The 22,935-nt window shown below is 31.7% G+C and overlaps 1 protein-coding gene across 1 annotated transcript in view; it reads left to right on the forward strand.

Moving 5' to 3' along the window:
- LOC131851597 (uncharacterized) overlaps window positions 1-22,935 on the forward strand; it is a 50,179-nt gene that overhangs the window by 18,747 nt on the left and 8,497 nt on the right. Inside the window, exons 6-8 of the mRNA XM_059202116.1 lie at window positions 14,831-15,088; window positions 16,645-16,882; window positions 17,577-17,717. Coding sequence (XP_059058099.1) covers window positions 14,831-15,088; window positions 16,645-16,882; window positions 17,577-17,717 — 637 coding nt within the window. The remainder of the gene's footprint in view (window positions 1-14,830; window positions 15,089-16,644; window positions 16,883-17,576; window positions 17,718-22,935) is intronic.

Below are 22,935 nucleotides of genomic sequence, written 5' to 3' on the forward strand. Positions count from 1 at the left end.
GTTAGACATAGACACCTATATACTTATGTATGTATTATTTTATTTACATATTGTACTTACAATATGTAAATAAAAGGTTTTAAAAAGGAGGAAAGGATAAAATAGGGAAAAAATATTAATACTAAAAATTTAACGTTCATAAGCGGCTAATATGTCCTACATGATAAATGATTTTTGATTTGATTTGAAATATTTATTTATTTATTTATTCTTCTGCACACAATATTGTATGCATGGCGGACTTAATGCCTGATAGCTAAGGCAACGAGACTCAATCATTTGTTTACATTATATATAATTTTATGTTATCTGATAGAATGAAAAAGGAAAATAACTATAATCCATTTGTTAGTAAGTTAAGACAAACGCTGATAAATAAAGCATAATACAGAATTAACGAATATTTGCAAGATGCATATGAATATCCAGGAGGCGAGCTTACCGCCGTCCCTCGGATTAATTTTTGAGATAGATGTTTTCTTTATCGGCGAATTAGTCAATCATATAAATTAATACACAAAGGTTTTTTTACGATTCCTCGCACGGTTTTGTAATCATGAGTTCAGTTCTAATTGTATTCATGGGTATGATAGTTTGTATAGGTATAGGTGAAAAATGTATGTATTTATATCAGTTGTCTAGTATCCATAACACAAGCTCTGTTTAGCTTGGGTCTAGATGGCGTTGTGTGTATTATCCAGAAATATTGTTATTATTATTATATATTTTTTTAGTAAATAATACTTGCTAGGTTAGTAATATACAAATTAATTGAATATGAACTCTCTACTTTAGTTAATATCATACTATTACTGTAGTACTAGTTGAATATAGTCTAACGTCTATATCGGTCTACCAATATATCTATAGTGTTAATCCACCACTTCCACTAGAAACTAGGTCTATACTATTAATATGGCACATGTAAGTATATACACTCAGAGGCACTTCTAAACTGGGTCGAAACTTGAAGGCTTAGTGCAGTATTCAACCACAACTTTGTATATAAATAGATAACCCAAATGCATTCCACATGGCATCTCTATTTTTTCTGTAAATAAATGTATAATTGCATATTTTATTTATAGCGGTTCGGCATACATTCCAATCCAGTATATTCTATATACTGAATGAATATAGAATATTGATGGCAAAACATGTTTAAATAGCTATCAAAAACAGCACTTATGTGGTCTTTTTGGATTTTCGAATCATAAAGTTCATTTTACGATAAGTACTAATTTTAATTTGATCGAAATATCGATTTGATTTGATAAAAAGTCATTACTTTTTAATATTACGACAATTACAATAGAAAAATAGAGCTTGCCACATTTGCTTATTGATTAATGTAATGATTTTATATGAGATCCGTTCAATTGTTTAGACATGGAAATGTAACAAATATCTGTAATTTACTTTTTTAATTTTTGGAAATTCTAATATAGAGGAAAACGTTTACCCCAATTTCTTTACAGTTTTTTTTTTCTATTCTGCGCCACCTCAAACCAACCTTTTTTAAATAGAAACTAATAATATTTATCTTTGTTCAGCTGTTCATTCACAGAGCATTTAACACGAGTTTTTGTAAGAATTAGTACCTTATGAGAAATAAAGTAATAATGAATCTATGTAACAAACAAACGTGTGATGCTTCTAAATAAGAGAAGTATACACAGTTTCATACAAAAAATGTTTTTCAATTGCATATGCGGAGAAAGCCTACAAAATTATGCAAACAATGGTTTGCCTTTTGCCGCCCCAAAAAGTTACACAGCATCATAATGTACCTTTTTTTCTTCTTTTGGCTTCGGTGATTTGTGAAAAAAAAAATATTTTGAACGTAAGCACAAGTCTACAATCGAACATTCTAAATTCAAAATACAATATATGGCATTAATTATATAAAAAAGACTAAAGAGATTTCGCTACAGTAGGTTTTTCGCTCTGTAACCTAAATTTATTCTTTATGGCAATAACACCGGAGACGGGTAGTATCCGCGCAGGAAATTCCGGAAAAGAAAAACTTCGCCTAATTTCATGTGAATTGAATTAAATATTTACCCGGATTCAGCTAACCTTGTACTAAACCAACAATAACTGAGAATGTTGTTGAATAGTTTGTTGTTGATTAACTATTATGTAGAACCAAAATTTAGCTAAAACAATATATGTAATGTATTTAATATATTAATATTTAATCATATAAATACTAGAATTTTCGACATTGTAGAATAAAAATAGTTTTGAATAAACAAATATTGAAAAGTGTTGTAAATTTAATGCAGTATGTGTATTTTTTGTAATACGCATTTACACTTATAAATACTAATATTATAAATGTAAAAGGATAGCTTGTGCCTCTAAAATTCAGAAAAAGCGGCGGGTAACAACTAGTATGTTATATTTTTCTAAATGGTGTGTACAGATGTACATTGTGTCAAATTAAATTAACATAATTTTAATGAGAGTGACAACCCTATACATAACTCACTCAGATTCAATATACGTGAACGTTTGATTCATTTCTTATAATCTCAGTGGAGTTCTTACCGGGAGGGCCCAGGATCCCCGCGGGCAGGGATCCTAATCCCGCGGTAATCCCGGGATGATCCGGCGCGAGGCGCGTCAACTTTCAATCTTGCGTAAGCCCTTTTAATTCTATAAATTGATCACGACTTTTTGCTTTATGTTAGTTTTTCGTTTTACGGAAAGTAATGTTCTGTTGTTTGATATTTTTATGGGACGGAATGACAAACAAGCTGATTGATAGTCGATATAATAGTGTCAACAGTCGCCTATATACTGGAATAACAAATATGTATTAATACATAGTATTTAGTCCACCTAATGTACTAACCAGATCACATCTTGCAAAGCAAACTTTAGCCAGCAGAATAACGGGGACTATTCAGGTGCTTAGTCCTGTACCTCGCATTATGCTCGCCCTTTTTCTAAATTCGCTGCCTAGACCCGTCAGAGACAAGAATTAAAGGATATTCTTAGGAGCGATGGTTTCTATCTCTCTATATCTTCTCCTATACCTACTAGCTATTTATTCTACTCCGTAAGTGAGTAACTTTTATTGTTTCTATTTTCTATTGTGTGTGCTGAAGATGTAAATAAAACATTTATCTATATATCTACCTTTGACTTTTTTAACAGCCTCGGTGGTGTATGTAGCGGTTGCATAGTACAAACATTTGCATCCATGAGAGTTATTGTTTGTATTGGCATGGGTGTTTCCCAAAACATTTGTTTTGTAAATACATGTATGTATTTACAAAACAAATCTATATATATCCGATGTTTATTACACATGTAGCGCTACATGAATTCTCATGGTCTTATGTTATTGTTATTATTTACTAACCTATAGTTATGCAGATGGATTTATACAAAGTTTCCCTCAGGTAAAACTGAAACTGATTACATTTTTTTACATTCCCTTTTGTCATTTTAGGCTTCTAGAGAATAAAACATAACTGATTTAAAATTTGGACAAGAATTATGATATTATATATTATAATATAACTCATAAATAGTCTAACTCCACAAATAGGTTATATTAAGAACTTTATTTCCGTGTTTGGTCAAACTCGATATCAGAGTTTGTACACCACTCAAAAACTGCCGACACAGTTTAATTAACTTGTTATAATAATAAGCGTTTATATACTAATTACATATAGTTAGAGTCATACAACCGTAAAATATATAAGAAGCTGAAGAGTGTCGTTTATTTAGTTGAACGTGATTATCTCAGGAACTACTTAAATTAAAAAAATATTTTAGTATCAGTAAGCCAGTTTATCAAGGAAAGCTATTGACTATGTAATATCACGGTACTGTCAATAGAAACCAAGCATGAATTAAAAGTATTACAAAGGCGAGGTTGCGCGAATCTACTAGTTCCATATATATGTTCTAGCAATAATTAGACTACTTAAGAAAACCTATAATATAATGTCAACTTCTTTTAAAAAAAGTTATAATCTGATTACAGGTTTTAAAAAACATAAATTCAAGTTAAAAATTACAATTAAAAATTATTTTTTAAATAATTATTCTTTTAAAATCCCGTTCTAATTTCGTTGCGCAATTATTTTAAACATTTTTAATTTTAATTAATATTTTTTTATTACTCACAACTTTCTATACATTTTTTTAATAAGGCCTTTGATAGATATTAGAATATTTAATTTTATAAGAAATTTTAAAATAGTACCCATTTTAATTGGTGATAAATTTTAAGTAGTTTTCTATTTATGATTCTTCTATTTAAGAGACTTTTTAAGAATTTTATTTCTTAAATCAGTAATTTTTCTAGGTTAGCTATTTATCATAAATAAAAATATTCGTAATGTCCGTCCTCGTATTAAATTTCTCGTCAAATTTCATTGACTAAGTTTCACCGTTTAGTCGTGACGAAAATAACAGATAAATAAAGCTTATAAGTGAAAGAACTTTTGAGATAGGTTGAGTATTTTTTAGTTCATCTTGCAAACACAAAAACAAATCTTTCCTGTTTCTCTTGTCAATTGTAACATTACAGAGATTGGAGTAACATTATTCTAACATGATAAATATCCTAAACAACACCAAATTCTTAGTTTACCAAAACTAGAGTGACAAGTCTTTTGTTAAATGAATACTGCGACTATTAGATCTAACCGCAAAACTGGGTAAACCAAACACGAACATTACCTCATCAGTCTTGGAAATCCAAGACCAAGATTCCCAAGAAAAACCTAATGTTTGAATTCGCTTAAATACGTAAGTTGAAAGCTTATTGCGATCCGAGTTAAAATTACTCGGATATCAACTCCGGCTTATTCAAAATCAGTAAGTTAATAAAAAATAACCTTTATATAGATATTAAAAGATTTCTGTAGTGAACTCCGTGTGAACTCAGTTTACTCCGTACATAAATATTTCAATGTATTTCTTAAATGTGAATTCTTCACATGTTGTCACACAAGAATATTAAAAGCAAGTAAATATTTATACATACTTTAAAAGTAAAAATAAAATATTCACTCGAATAAAAACCCTATCATAAAGTTCTTAATACCTATAAATCATTGGCGTAACAATGCTGAGGTAAAAATTGGTAGCCATCGTCATCTCATTATTAATTGAAAAAGACTGTTTAGTGCTAAACCGCCTTTTGTATCACTTACGTAAATTGTTTATCTCTTACTACATTATAATAATTAAAGTAATTGAATGCTTATAATGTCTGTAATTATATAATGGTAATGGTAAATGGTAATAGATGGAACTGGTAGAATTTATTTCTTTTGGCTCATTAATGAAAATATAAATATTTCTAATTGTATTCTAATTCTTTTTTTAAATTAGATTTAGGCACTTATTTAGGCTTCTTGTCCTCGTTATTTGCTACAGAGTATAATATACTGATATATGTGGAAGAATTTGTGAATATTGTCATTAAAATATCAATAAATGAAAAGAGGTAAAGAAAATGTTTTTTTTTTACTTCATGTCAAAAACATATACTACGTGTATAAAAAATGGAGACAATTAAATACAATTTTTAATCCGGTTAATCCTTGTATAAAGTAACACATACAAGAGGAACGAACCCTCTTAGTATTCCATGGATGCACCGTATGCGAGGGTCCATCGTATGGCAGAGAGAGAAATTCCGAAGAGTTCCCGGAACTTGTGACCCGGGTGTAAGTTTAAAGGGGCCCCTTGCCGACGTAAGTCAACACTCAGCTTCACCGCTTGTGTTTCTATCCCTGCCCAGCCAAATCTTGTAAAAGCCTGCTAATGCTTTACATGCATAGTCTGATATAGATCTTACTGCAGTTCTAGACAGACTAAAACCTTTTAGCAGATTGTAGAGAGATTTATATTCAATAAATATATATCTAATACGTAAATCCGCTACCGCCTATCAGATTGTACGGAAACTCGAGTTCGGATTGAAACGAGAAGCGACGGATTAAGGATTAGCGAGATTTAACAAACAAATATAAATAGAAAACGTAATTCAAATCTCCCATCATTTGTAGAGGATTCCCCGGAGAATTTGAGATCAGATAATCCAAGTTTCGCAACCTCATTTTTTATGAATTGTCATTTCTTGATTAGTATATTTAAGTCTGTATAATATAGATTATCTGAGACTAAAAACTAATTTTGATTGAACTCTTTGTTATCATTAATTATAATCATAAAACATGTTATGTTATTTAATATGTGTATTGATTTTGATTTACATACAAACATGTTAAATTAATTTCCATTGAAATTAATTAAAACCTATTCATACGCACTATAATAAATTAGCATAAAATGGGATTTAATTGCATTGGAAAATAATATATATCGTAATTATAAAGTCGGTTTATTCACAATTTGTTTTCCTAAGTACGAGATATAAATAGTAAGTACATTATGTGTTTAAATCCCTACTAACATTCCTTACTACTAACATACCTTTTTAAGAATAAACAGATACCAGCTGAACGAATTCTGATGATATTTGATATAAACACAGATTGTCTGACGAGGACGATCAAAGATATTTTATATGAATATAAAATATATGCTTGTAAAAGTTATTCGGTTTTCACCTTTCCAAATAAGTGGTTGAAATATAATATAACAGCATTAAGGAGTGTTACATTTTAAACGTTTGATACTTAAAATCACTTGAGCCCCTAGTAGTCCCTATTAGGCCTCAGAATTTCTAAATTTAGAAATTATTAAATTTCTAAATATAACGTCTACTCTACGGTTGCGATCAAGGCATCAGGTAATTCAAGTTTCTTCAGATAAGTTTCAGTACCAATATTATATATAAGTATAAAATAGTGTCTGTCTGTCTATCTATTAACTTTGCACGAATAAACGGCTGAATGGATTTTAATAAGAAATTACGTGAAGGTAGATTGTATTACGGGGAAGAACGTACCTTTTATATCTTATATATTATTATTCTATCTATCTATTAAATATTATATACCCGGCCTCAAGGCCCATGACTTAGGTACTTAAAAAATAATTTTATCTAAGAAATTTCAGTGTTTTATTAATATGACTGAAATATGAGCGATATCAGTGTTGTTTACAATTAATGACTTTATAACCTTATTTTAATTGAGTTCACAATCATTACTCTTTCATTATTAAAATCAAAATTAATTATTACAATATAGATTAAGGTTTCATAAAATTATATAATACTATTTGTAATTCTATAAGTTGTTTAGATCATAACACAAGCTGTCGATGTGGGAATTCTTGGGTTATTATAATTATTGTATTAGATTTCTCCAATATTAAGAACTATTATTAATGGAGAAATTAGAAGGTGTCTGTAAATCGATTATAAAAATCTTACTTCACATAAAAGAGGACCTGTATTTGATTTTCAGTCAGGCTTACAAACTGACTTTCCGTTGTTTATGCATCGCGGCTATTGTGAATTGTAGAGCACATGGAAGCACTGGTTGGTGAATTACAAAGCGATATAGTACGTTCAAATTCCATACCCATACTAATATTATATATGCGAAATAATTAATTAATAAGCATTATAAAGTCTAAAGTAATATAACAAAATAATCAATTCAATCACACAATAAATAATTACAACAGTTATGACAATCCGCCCCGTCTCGTATCCGGCCCAAACGCTCCCATTACGCTTGTAGCGTTTCCACGCTGAAAATGCAAAATAGTTGTTTTTTTTATGTAATTAAAATGGCAAACAAACAGCCCATCTGATAATAAGTGCCAACTGTCACTATTTCGAAGATCTACAATGTTACCCTGTACCATGTAATTTCACTACCATATTACCCTTCCCCAAACCCAATCAAACCTGGTTGCGATATACACGCGACTTTATACAAAGTCTAATTCGATAACAAACAAAACATTTTTTATTCAACATAAGGTCAGTAAAACCAATAACATCCATATAATATTAATTTAAAAAGCAAGTACCAATACAATAGCGAAACAAAAGGAGGGAAATCTATTCAATTCGGAGCCTTTGTGCCGAAGGCACTTTGACGGCCACAAAAGTAAACCTTTTTGAAGATTTCTCTTTCTTTCTTTGACACGGCGGAGGTTTTCTGCTTTTTTCCCCCTATTCGTGATTATGTTAATAAATTTCTAAGTTATAAAGGATAATAAAACTTTTAACGAAATTAATATATAAATAAAGTAAATATAGTTTCATGAAATAGAAATAAAAGTAGTCTTTATTAAAAAAAAATGTGCAATAATAGTGTTAACTAAAGAGCAATCCATTTTTGAGATCTTGTGTTATAAATACTCTACCTTGAATAATTAGCGAAACCATCCATCATCCAAAGACGTATTTGGGATTACTTTGCTTTGTTATCGATGTTACCTTCACCGGAGAGGCAGTCAAATTTTCACATCCGTTGATCACTCAAACTTATGACCTTCGAGTGTAGTGATAGTAAAACAAATATGTACAAGTATGTTATTTTTCTTCAAATATTCATGTATCAACAAATTAATAACAAAAATAATATAACATTAGTACTGTTTTTGAAGAAATTAAAAATTTACATAAATTTATTTAAATACTTCCTTAATTACTATTTCATTCTTTTAATGTCAGACATCTAATACTAGAATTTACAATTAATAATTCGAAAATGTGTCTGTCGGTCTGTTTGTTAGGTTTTCATGACTAAACAGCTGAACGAAACTTAATAAGATTTGACAAGAAGATAGATCACGAGGACGGACATAGATGGTCTGAAAGTTTTTGAAAGTATAAGACGCAGGCAATTATCAATATTGAATAAATTAGTTTATTTTGAAAATAAATAGTGACACTGTATTTTAAATATGACCTTAATTAATTGAATACAATGTATTTTGGGCTAAATCTATACATATAAATAAAATTGGGAGTGTCTGTTTGTAATATACAAATAACCGTTTTTTACTACATGCATGTGAATATAAATACGGTACATACACCAAAATAACATTTTTACAATTCTTGTCTGTCTGTCTATCTGTCTGTTGTCGATTTTGACGGGACTTTTATTGGCAGGTAGGTGATGTAATAAGGAGTAACTTAGGCTACTTTTATTTTAGAAAAATAAAGTTAATTCCACGCGGACGAAGTCACGGATACGGCTAGTATATTAATAATACGTAGCTACATTCACCAATATTACGGTATAATGTTTTTGTTACAACATAACTAATTTTCGGTACGCTACAGTTTCCGACGGGAGTAATCAAAGCGATGATGTTGATTGAATTACACTGAATTAACTTTGATCCGCCTAATGTCATGAACACAATCTCCCATGCATACGGATCTGGCTCTTTTTACTTTCACTTGATATCACAAATATCAAAACATAATCTTAATTAGTAGGGGAAGTATATGTTTTAAAACCTGTCGTGTCACCTGACGATATTGTCAATAGTTCCCATTAGTTATTTCATCCCTTTAGTCAGTTTGACCTCCACGAAGTCCCCGCGGGATACCATCGTGGACTGGTCAATTCGCTACGATGACGGACATTTCTTCATCGTCATATGCCCGGCAGTTTAGACCGTTAGGGTAGACGAGTGCATAATTTCAAATTTATCCTTATATTTATACGAAATATACTTTTCCTTTATACGAAAAATACATATTTGTGTAATAAACTGTTTTATTTTTAAATTAACGAGGACGGATGTACATTCCTTGACTGAAGAATAACAAGTAATTTGCTAGTGTTGTAAATCAACTCCATTATTCACATATAGATTTAGGATTAGGCACACAGTACTTGAATCTATTTAGTAGTTTATATAGTAAAAATATTCTTCTAAACATACACAGAAATGTACACAGAATTTTACAAAAACTGTTTTGTTTTAATTAACTTTTGCCTCCGTACAAGTATCAGAATAGAATCTACAAAATACGTATGCTCTCGCAATTTAACTCATTCTCTTTATTTTCTGCTTTCTTTTGGATATCTATTAAACCAGATTTGTAGGCACATGTGGTATCTTGCACGTTACAGTTGGATGTTTAAACTTTTGTGTCAAACAAAAGATTTGCCCTCTCTATTGCACCATTTTGTATTTAGATCATTTATAGTAATATTATAAATGCGAAAGCGTGTCTTTCTGGCTCTCCGTCTGTCTATATGTTTGTTACTTTATTATGGCTAAACAACTGAACGAATCTTAATGAAATTTTCAAAAGTATTTTTTGTATAGTCCAGGGTAACGGTAGTATATTAATTTGTTTCTCAGGTATTAGATAAACAAAAATTCTACTCATACCAAATACTTCTGTAATAACATTTTATATTTATCTTATATATTCCCAATACACCTGGAGTAAATTGTAAAAGTCGTCTGCGTGCGTACCTAAGTCTCATCTATATCAGCCGCTAAGCAGATTGCTTTGTAAGCTGTTTCTGTTGTAGACTGATTAGGCAGTCAAATTACACGATAAGATGCCTGACATCTTAGTCCTCTAGAATGGCAACGCATGAGTGGTATTACATAGTGGTGGTTGTCACATGCAAGCGAAATGTTCGTAATGATGTTAATATATATATAGCGAGTGTTACCGCTGACCATCATCATGTTTCAGTTTCATGTTTGCCATTCTAAATACTGTCGTCTTTCTAGAATTACATTCAGTACTTTAACATTGATATACAAACAAACAAATCCATTTCTACATTGAATAGTGAAAATCGTTGTACATAAATTCAATATGACTGAGTATTGTTACTTCCAGTTTTAATTACTTCTGAAATCTACGCTTCTGACGTTATGAAGCAGGCACTGTAAATACTTGGGATTAATAGAGAAACATCAAAACGTAATTAAATTTAAATTAATGTGTTATTGATTCGTTTAACAGTTCATATTGGTAGATACGAGCTCGAGATATCGAAATTGTAATGAGTTGTACTAAATGATACGTTTAATAATTTAATAGTGACCTTTTACCATTCAGATATGTATTCATTATAATAATGAGTTTATTTGATTACTAACTGTGCCTGTGGTATCACCTACATGAAAATAGCCTATATTTTGTAAGCTTCGTTAAAATCCATTCAGTAGTTTGTAAGTGAAAGAGTTACTCTTTCACTTAAAAATGGATTAATGAATGAAACATCCATCCATCCATTCATCCACACCCACAAACTTCCGCGTTTATAATATTGATGAATAATTGATGAAGTTTATACGTACAATATTGCGTATACAACCACATCGATAATTGACAATGAATCTGACTATTCCATCTACAATAACCAAAAATAAAAATCTATGAAGGTATATTATTATTATTAATACTCAAACATTAAAAACTCACAGAATAATTACTATAGAAAACTTAAACAAACCTTACAAACAAGTTAAATCCACAAACAACCATATTATTAAACCAGGACCACATGAATAAAACTGTACTTTTCTTACAAGGGAAACAGTTTCTATAATAACTACTTACAAGCAAACTCATGGGTATTGTCGCACCTTTACTGGCAACATTACTTTTTTACAAAGCTATAGAAAATTTCGCTCGAACAATGATCCTGAATCTACGACGCTTGTAACACGGCGCCCACAGGGCTGCCGTTTACGAAACCATTTTATTACTTGGCGAATGCGTATTATCTTACTAAGTTTATTAGAAAAAGTATAGATTAATAGATGGATGTTGGTTACTCTTTTAGGCAAAAACTACTGAGTAGATTTTGATGAAACTTTACAGTAATATAGCTTATATATCAAAAGAACACATTGTTTATAAATAAAAAAAATGTTATGTTAAATTGGCGAAATGTAATGATAAATGTCAAGTAAGAGAAATGCAGACGAAATTGTGCGGATTAGCTAGTTTGTGTGTAATGTGCCTTACATTCATAGTATTCAGAAGACGAAATAGAAAATCTATTTCATATAAACAAATACTCTTTTAGACTTAAAGCAATACAAATATTTTCAGATACTATACATATTCTATAACTATGTACGGCAACTTACTGTTTCGTCTTATTCGACCATTGTTTCAAATTCATGCTTTTTCAAGACTCCAAGACTTCTTTAGTGCGAGGCGAGACGGTATAATGGACGCGTTGCGAAGAAGCCATCCGAACGAAGTCGTAAAAATAGCCGCGATAGGCATAAACATATTATAATATATTCATTACATTCCAGTTCATAGCTATAAAATAAGTATTACTGCAAAATTAACATAAGTTTTAGATATATACATGTCTTTTATCTTATTTATTTATTTTATAGTAACTACAACATTTCTATTTATAACATCTGTATTAACGAGAAAATCATTAATGTTAATCAAATTTCTAATAACTTGTTTGTTAAACACAATGACAGGTAAAACAAAACTCCTAATAATATCACAATTCATCTTGTTTTATTGATCATTTGAGTTCTAAGTAGCGACAACCCTGTCTGCTTTCACTGCGTGGGAACACACACAACTGTTTCAATTACTTTCTGTAAGTTCCCAAGCCCGGGAAAAATATCTGAAGTGTTGGTTTAAAAAACCTTCTACTATTTTCCACTTTCTAGGCTATAACTCTAGGTCTAATATTAAGTTTATAACAAGTATTTCCAATATGTCCTTGATATTTACAGCTGAATACATTAATTACTTGTTTGAAGGAACATCTAAACGTCTAATTTGAAAGTTAAAATATTATAAATTGTGTTTTTGTGTTATCTAGATAGTGTAGTAATTTTCTCACTCAGAATCTCATAAGATATGCTAAATAATATTATTTAATAATATTAGAATAGCTTTAAGTGTTTAAAATAGCAACGCATAGGTACACGTGTAACTGTAACACTATCAATATAACTAAAACGTTTATATATATGTTATATGTATGTATGAAGAAAAGACTGTACCCAATATTGTGCCTTGAGAAACAACTTTAGAAACGTGATTTAAGTATTCTATTAATTTAATAAATATATGTTAAACTTAAGATGGATACATAACAAAATTACATAGTCACAATACAAGTAAAACAGCCAAAATAAAACAGGAATAAGCGTCAATACAGTAACACTACACTATAAAACGCTTTAAGGAGTACTAGACTCACTTTCAAATAGTCGTCAAAGTGTTAAATTAGTTGTTTTTTTGTATTTATTTTGTTTTTCTATTTCTTTCTTATACGTGCCTTTTTGTTTTTCACACTGATTAGATGCCTAGGCCTTAGGATTGACTTAGATCACTACTTTACCACACAAGGCTGTTTACCTTTATGTTTCACCGGACACTGAGCTTCTTTTTAGTGTACTCCTGACCTCACACACCGTACAAATGCCCGCAGTTACCTCAACTCTTGGCTTCCAACACCTTCGGCCTTCGGTGATGGTCTCTGGACTGCTGACGATAGAGCATTGTCGTTGGGGCGGCGAACACTACTCTAGATCTCGATTCTACCTCGTCTTTTGTAAATGGAATACTCTCAAGGGACTCCAAGTATATTTTTTTCTAAAAAGTCCCTCAAGGGTAGTCCATTTGTGCGGCTCGCGAGCACGGCTGGTGGGCAGTGGTGGTTGTTGGTAACGTGGTTGTGGGGCAGCGGCGGCGTGGGGTGAATGCCCGCTGGAGGTCCGCGCGCTGTTCGAGGCCCCCAGGCGGCCAACCGCGCGCGCTCCACCTCTCACCCGCTACGCTGCGCCCGACGGTACCATCCTGCTCCTCACCGAGAATGGCACCAGGCTGATGACGCGCGCCGCCGCCGCCAGCCTCCTGCGCGCTGCCCTCCTCTCCCCGCGCCCCCCTCGGCCCCGCCACGGTGAGCCGCCGCCGCACCCTCTCTTCATCTTCTCTCTCTCTATCTCTCTCTGTCTATGTGTCTCTGTCGGATTCCGTCGCCTCTAGCACTGCACGCTTCGCACTACGCTTCGTAAGGTAGGAGCGTGGCTTGACTACGCCATCAATGACGTCCACCGATATAATGAACTAGATTAGATTAAATAAGACCTACCGCGATTTTTTTTTTCAGATATAATTAGCAGTGATTTAATCACGATATAAGCAACGATTAATATTTTATCTCTTAAAACACGGCTTGAACTTCTTAGCTTAAATTTATTCGAACTTTTACTTTTGAAACTTAAATAATCATTAATTCATAGGGATAAGCAATTTTAAACTTCAGCATAAAACTGAATTATATGAACAGCCCTCTTCAATATTTAAGTTTAGCATTTACAAATTTCGCTTTATGAATATTCGCTCCTACTTTATGCTTGCATGCATTTAGACTATTCTGCTGTCTCCTTTTCCCTTAAATTTTAATATGCCACTATAGACTTTAATCGAGCACGATTTTTTTTAATAATATAAAAAGTCTACAATGGCAGTCATTCTCAAAATGAGCATGTTTGCATGTTTTCTCTCTGCATCTTCCATTTTTCTACGATCTCTATGGTTACTGCGCGGCATAAACTTGGCTTTGTTTAATAGTTCGAACGGGACTACCATCATTAAATGGCTTTGCTATATTTTGCGTCGGGGACAAAATTTTTCTGAATCCTTAAAATCATAAAGGATTTAGTATTGCCCGATATTATAAGTGTCGTAACGTATGCCGATATCGTTGTTGTTTGGATTGATGTTTTTGTTATTCCGTTTGTAGGGTCTCTCTTTTTTTTAATCGATGTATTTGAACGATCGACCGACGCGATCGCCTCTGATCTTTATTTTCGGAGTCCCGTCGCGCTATGGCTCGGTCGTCGAGCCTTCCAGAGCTAAGCGATTCGATGGATGAAATTCCAGTAAAGCTGATGTCGGACGGACGGACCGCGAATCGTACGGGATCTGGTGTGACGTCATGGATCGGCGGTATGTCCATAACACATGACGGAAACCTGATCGCACCGGACAAATTATTGACGCACGTGCATCGTTACGCAAGCCCTCACTACAAGCCCCACGGGCATCATTATCATCGCTGGAACCATGAGCCCGGGGGGAGCGAAGACCCTCTCTACGCCACCAAGACAGTCTTCGGAGATGGATACATTGATGAAACCCGTACGTATTGTTAGAATTATTTTGACGTTAACTAATACCTCCCAATTTTGAACATAAACCAAAATGACAGTATAGTACAGTAACCACAAAAAATAATTTAAATAAAATTGCACCTGTATATGCATAAAATTCGTAATTGTATCATATTGTTTGTATTTTGAATTTTTATATACGCTAAAAATGTTAATAACTTTATGGATAGTATTAATTTTTACTAAGATTAAATGGAGATATTAGTCAACGTTGTGTAAAGGTGGTACTTAAGTATTAACACTTATTAACAGACAGTACAACCATAGATATCGTAAGTTACACTCACTTTGAGCTTAAACTTAAACTGTACAGCTCTAGACAAACCTGTATAGATCAAGTCACAGGTGGTTTTATTCATAACTTTAGCACCTATCAAATTATTTCTAAGTGCTCATTTGTTATCCTGTCCCCAATGTTTATTTCATTCCCGTATTGGAGCACTCTAGATTAGCGTTTCCACGTTTAAAATTAGAACAAAATTAGGTTAACGAAGAATAAATAATGAAACATAAAAACAAAGTAAAGCTTTATGTAGACAAAGGACTTAGAAGGGACCCTCCTAGCAAATGCTTTAGAGCCCTTGAATTGCTTCCTTTTCCTTGTGGTCCACAGTAAAAATGTAGAATATTTAGTTGTAAAGAGACGATTTAGTAAAGACGCTTAGATACTGGATATCCGGGTAGCTTCGCAATTTTCGCTAAAGACTAAATGATTCATCCTCTATGGATTTAAGTCGGTCTTGAGATGTGGAGAACAAAAGGAAATTGTTTAATGGATCATAAGAATTGTTGGCGTTTTGCTGAAATAATTCCCTACGATTCTCTCATATTTCGTTATTGTCTGTTAAACAATTTCGTAGATAGTATATAATATTTCGACATTTTTCTCTTTAGTATGTTTCATTGATAATAAATCATTAAATTTTATATAAGCATGATAAATTATCGAATTGCTTGTATCTAAAAAAACGTAATAATTCATAAGTTGACCATTGGCAATTCATCGTGTATCTCACTCAGCGCAATTGATTCTACAAAGTTTTATCACTCGTATCGTATATTTTTTACCACAATTTGTAAATTATATTGTCTTGGCATGAGCATATTGTAATTAATTGTATCTATATTAACACTTTCATATATTATACCTAACATTTTTGTTTTTAATTTCAGTAATATTTAGGTTTCGATTATTTATTTTCATCTATCTATTTATTTTACCGAATTTGTATTTTATTATGGGTATAGTTATTAAATCTGTGTATAAATTATTTATTGCTTTATATAATACATCAAAGATATCAAATCGGTTGCAATTTTCGTGTGAAATGATTAACAAACAGGTTATTTTTTGGATTATAATTGTGTATGTGAAAATAACAAACAATTTTGAACGTTCGTCACATATGATAGGGCTTAATAATGATTGATAGTATTAACTAAGCGTTTGTGAAGCAAGTATTATTATTACACACTCATCAAACAAATATCACACAAAAACTAACATTAAAAAACAACCAACAGAGAGGATTGGAAAAGAGAACGGTAAAGCAGGTGATGAGAAGGTGGCGCTCCAGTCCACCTGTCACGTGGCTCTGGACTCTTGCATCAAGGACGCTGAATGCATGACGTCATTGACTCCCGTGCTGCAGAAGTGTCATGCTGTGGAGTGCGATAGGGAAGGTTGTATGGCTGCTTTGAGGGGCTTCTATAGAAAACCTGGAGTGGAGTGGAACACCGAAATCGCTTTTTGTCTATGCAAGTAAGTGTTTAAAAAAATATTTCTACATATTTTACTCGTTATATCTAAAAACTATAATAATTGAGGATCTGGGTGACAAGTATAACCATTTTGCAAATTGTCTTACATTTCTACATAGTGCAAACCTTTATAATGATTAATTTAATTGTTTTTATTGGTCTAAGTGTTTTTACGTTTATTTATATATCTATAGAATTGAATTCATTGAATCTAAAAAAATTAAAAAATAAAACTAAAATATCAAACAAATTCGAAGAGCTAATGTGGAACACAATACTGTTTTATGCTGAAAATATGGATTCCAATGCTAATTTTCATTGTTTTAGGCCCTCAGTTGTTATGAACACCGACTACTATAATTTAAACTCATTTAATTCTAAAATTTATAATAATTTTATATGGAATGTTCCACCCGTCTTCATTAGCAGTATATGCTAATGGGGTACCGGTGGAGGACGATAGGATGAGCAGTGAGTCAGGTCAATCAGCCAATTGAGGCGAATTCGCCAAGAATTAAACACAACTGTGTGGAGGTAAACCATGTAGCCTTATTGTTAGCAATTGACCAACATAGCTGGCAATAGGATCATATTGTTAGAATTGCTGGCAATAGTCCCCATAATTGAGAATAGCTACCTGTTTTCAAAATTTTTAAATCGGTTTTTGAGAATGTAATATTTATTTTGTGCTTTAGGAAAACCGATAACCGAGAAGATTCATGCATGAACGCCCAAGAACGTCTTCATCCTATGTGCGCTCAGAGACCGGAAGTGGGCACCCCGCTACCAGCCTGCCACACCCTCGCACATGCATGCCGCGAAGAACCAGAATGCAGGTAAACTGTCCCTACAGTCAACTTTTTATGTAACCGTAATAGCAAAATAAGTTCATGACCCACATAATGGTAACATCAAGAACACCATGGACATCGCGTCGTCATGTGGCCATCATATTTATGCTCTTCATAGTTTCAGTACCATATCTCACCCTTCAACCAAGAAACAATCGATAACAATGTTAGTTGTTTAATAGAACCCGATATATGGTAATAATAATAATAATTATTATTATTATTTCTTATAAATAATTTATGAAGTCCCTGACTTCTGAGGTAGGTATAGAAATTAGCTGTGTTTCAAAAGTCAGTGTCCTCTTCTATATTGAGGTGTACTTTAAGTGAGTTTGTTATACATTGGTAATACCTTACCAATGTATAAATAAAAAAACATATTTAAAATACCTGTGTAGCTATTACTAATCAAATATTCAATCAAATGATCTGAAACAAAGCACAACATGTCTTGTTCATGCATAGCCAGATTTGGACATCCATCAGTGCGTAATGTTGTTAAACAAATACAATTGCACAAGCAAAGCATTTAGTTATTTATCTGCTCAAATCTCTAATACGATACAATGCTGTAGGTACTTAAGTTATGTCGTATATGTTTTAAAGCACTGAATAAATATTTTTTTCTTTCTTTCTTTCTTTCTTTCTTTCTTTCTTTCTTTCTTTCTTTCTTTCTTTCTTTCTTTCTTTCTTTCTTTTAAACAAATTTTAAGTTCAAGTGATACTACATACCTATAAGATGTAAATGTTGGATTTATACCGATGTAGGACCAAAATGTGGGCGATAGAATGAGTGGACTGTATGTGTGATATAAATCAAACAATGTATAGAAAATGGTAAATACTTATAATGAAGTTACGTGTACAAACGGTTGTAAGACAAAAAGTGACAATAAAAATATATTATAATTCTATAAAGAAAATACATTCAAATTTGATAGAAAAAAACATATAAAAATGTGCAATTCCAGTTCGTAAGCGTTATGTGTATATGAGTAGAAACTATGGATATGTAAATACACATATATGGGTCTGTACGTATATATGTGTTTTAATGTTTAGTTGTTGTTATAGGAATATGTGAATGTAATGGTTGTCAATAAATGTTTCCTTTTTTTTACCATTTAATTTAACTTAAAAGTGGTATTAAATAGTAATCCATTATGGTGCTCTACAAAACGATATGTAGGTAATAAAATATAACTCTTGAACAATTGGGTGCTCTGAAAATTTTACTGATGATCGCTATCCGTACTACATATATCTGTCATGTACATTATATAAAACTACCATCATGTACATTAAGTATGAAACAAAACTAGACACATTGCTGTAGAATACCAAAACAATGATAGTTTAGATGTCAGTTTGTAGCTTGCCAATTTGTGTGTGGGATTCACTAATGTATTGTGGGGACTATTACATAAAATTTAGAGTCTTTTTTTCCGATCGGTTTACAAACTAAAGTTATTCCGATTATCACAACGAAGGGGGACGAAGTCGCGGTCTCAGTTTAAATATTTTTATGAGACATCTAACAATTCAGATATTGTAACTATCAGTCTATAGTTCTCGACGGACGACCTAGGTGGTCTAGAGGTTTAGCACATAGTCTTGCTTCCGAGGGTTGCGGGTTCTATTCCTCCCACGGTACAAACATTTGTATTCCTGAATATGAGTTTTGTACGGGTTTTGTTGTTTACAATATATAAGATGTATGTGTTTTCAAAAAAAAATGTTTTTTTGCATTTATAACAGTCGTTCAGTACCCACTAGCTTAGCTTGGGATAGCTGTATGAATCGTTCTGAGATATAATATTGTTATATATAATATATAAATTTATTTTATTTACTTACTAATACTTTATTGCACCAATATTAAAATCAGATACATTAAAAAATATAACAATACATTAAAGAAAGAAGAACAACAACAACAATCTTACAGACAACCTCAGGAGAGAGAGTTTAATAAAAAAATATATTATCTGTACTGTCAGAACAGACATCAAACTAATGTTCGATATTGCTATTCTGTCTGTATTACAACTGATATCTACTGACATCCCAGCATCTGGTTCGCTAGAATTAGCCTGCTATCGCCGGCTTTATTCCTATCCGTTGCTATTATTTCTATCCGTATTTACTGTACCGAAAACATTGTTCTGATTGCAGCTTCAATCCTGTTTCAGTTCGAGCGATCGATTGTGCTAGAACTTTATACTGATTACCAGTTACAGACTAGCTCCTACGGTCTGTTAGATAACTTAAACTTTAGTTAGCATTTAAACTAACTAAACTAATCTATTTAATACATAAATAGACATGATTTATGAGATGAGAGATGTATAGGACTATATATATGTATAGGATATTGGGCATGAAAACTCTAAATTAATTGTTTTTAGATAGACATATAGAATATGCTTTATTTATAACATACAGAACACTAATAGCTAACCACTAATAGATTTTCTCATAATTATATCTTTTATGTACAGACGTACATTTTTATTATATATGTATAAATTAATGAGTATGAGATTTGATACAGTTTTATAGGGAGTGCAGAAAGCTAATATTTTATTATTAAAATGCATGAGAGTAAAACTACATTACACACACTACGCCTTTGACGCCGTCACACAAACATTTATTTATTACATTTATTCTGAAGTAGTATATTAATAATGTTCAAAACTGTGATTTAAAAAAAATATTATTCGTAATGGAATCAGTTGGTGACTACTATAAATATTGGGTGATTTTCTACGAGAAACAACATAAAACTGTGGTTCAGAAAGTTCAGATAAATGGGTATCTATAAAAATAAATAAAATTCAAGATTTTGTTTGTAATTTAAAATTAACTTTTCATTAAATTTTGAAAGTATATACGGCACCGATTTGGCCGGGATTTTCGCTCGCAAATAGATAATGTTATAATGAGTAATTTTGGTTACATATATTAAAAAAAAATATGATGTAATAAAAAAATATTAAATTCCACGCCAATGAAGGCGCGGGTAACGGCTAGTGTATAATAATTTTCGGAAACAGTCCCTAAGTTCGTTAGCAATTTTATTGCGTCAGAAAGAAATCCATTAGCCCCATTATATCGTTTGGTCCTTAGAGCATTTTAATGGAGACCATTATAATGTTATATCGGATGTTAATACGTCAAAATACTAGCACTTATAAAATATATTGATCGTATTTTATATACAAAATTCTCGTGTTACAATGTTAGTTACCATACTCCTCCGAAATGGCATGACCACTTTTTATGAAATTTTATATGCATATTTTGTAGGTCCGGGACTCGGCTACTATCTATTTTTCATACCCCTAAGTAATAATGGTGCTCTTATTTGTCCGACTATTTAAAAAAAATATATAATGTGGCATGACAAATTCATACAACCCTAAATTATCACCTATCTATCACCGAACCCTAATTGTTAATAGAGATATTAATACTTAAATTTATATGGCAAAACTACAAACTATAGAATGGGATTCTTTTTTATGTAATTCCAAAGCCAAATAAGCTGATGGTCCACTGTAATCAATAATCAGCGCCTATATACATATATGACGCTATCACTACGGACATCACGTTGTCATGTGACGCCTGTGACATTACTCATGCATTTCCATTTCAGAAGACTAAGATGTCATGCCTATTATACTGTAATTTCATTTCACAATTGCACCCTACTGTCGAAACATAGCTTATAAAGCAAACGCTTGCCGGCTGAAGAAGGTGAGACTAAGGCTCTCACGCAGACGACTTATTATCTCTGATCTTTATTTATAGTTCTTATTACACCAAATGTAGAAAAAAAAACTAGGTAATAAATTTATATTATCTGATACAAAAGACGAGTTTATCTCCAAACAATCTCTTCCAGACTTTCTTTGAACAGAGCTCTGGATAGAGAAAGTAAAGATAAGAAAAGAGTAGGTATGGTAATGTTTAGTTAATCGGAAATAATTTTATGGTACAATAATGTATTTCTCCAGACGTAGCGACCAGGTTGCACTAGTCACGAAATAACAAAATAAAAGCCTATTTTTTAATTGATGGGTTCTAATTAGGAGAGTAAGAATGTATTTTTTTATTTCAATTTCCAAAGAAACATTTAAATGTTATATCATTCCATTGGAATGACAAACCACCTGACAATCTGATCGTAAGTAAATATCCCATCAAAAACATAAATGTGAAATGATAGCCGAGTTTAATATTATGCTATATACCTTGATTGTTGACTTCTACGACAAAAGAGAAGAGATCTAAATCAATGGTCTGTCCTGAAATGTATTTATAACAATATATAATATCATCTTCTTATGTAATATATTAGATAAAATATATCCAAACATTTTATACCAATTATTACTTTCATTTATAATACTAATATTAAAATAAAAGTAACATGTTTAGAACTTGGGAGGCTACAGTATATTTTATATGAAAACTCCGGCCAAGTTAGACCTTAGAAAATGCTATCAGTATATTATCCTAACAAGTTATAAGAAGAAATGATATTTTATATTGTTATAAATACATTAAAACGAAACTTTTGCAATTACCTTTGTTTCATCTCTTTTGAAAAAAATATAAACATTTTTGCTAAATATTCACATTTATAATATTATGAATATAAGTAACATGCTGTGGGGGACCCCCTATATGTTATACTTCATCATCATTACATAGTATAAAATAAAGTTGCTTCCGATGTCTAACATTATGTATGCTTAAATCTTTAAAACTAAGCAACGGATTTTGAAAAGATTTTTTTGATAGATAGAGTGATTCTAGAGGAAGGTTTATATATATGTATAATACATGTACATCCGTGCGAAGCCGGGTTGAGAAGCTAGTCATTACATAGTATAAAACAAAGTCGTTGTCGCTGTGTCTTCATGTATGCTTAAATCTTTAAAACTACGCAACGGATTTTGAAGATTTTTTTTTAATAAATAGAGTGATTCAAGAGGAAGGTTTATATATATATAATACATATACACCCGTGCGAAGCCAGGACGAGAAGCTAGTACGTTATATATAAAACAACAGAGGAGCGCTATAAATCGCGTAGTCATTTTCCGGTGAAGAAGTAAGGTAGCCTTACTTCTTCACCGAAAAATGATTACATTATTTAAATAATTTAAAAAAAATGTCGCTTTACAAA

Source organism: Achroia grisella, unplaced genomic scaffold, assembly GCF_030625045.1.
Source record: "Achroia grisella isolate CSIRO2021 unplaced genomic scaffold, CSIRO_AGI_Agris_v1 utg1174, whole genome shotgun sequence".
NCBI lineage: Eukaryota > Metazoa > Arthropoda > Insecta > Lepidoptera > Pyralidae > Achroia > Achroia grisella.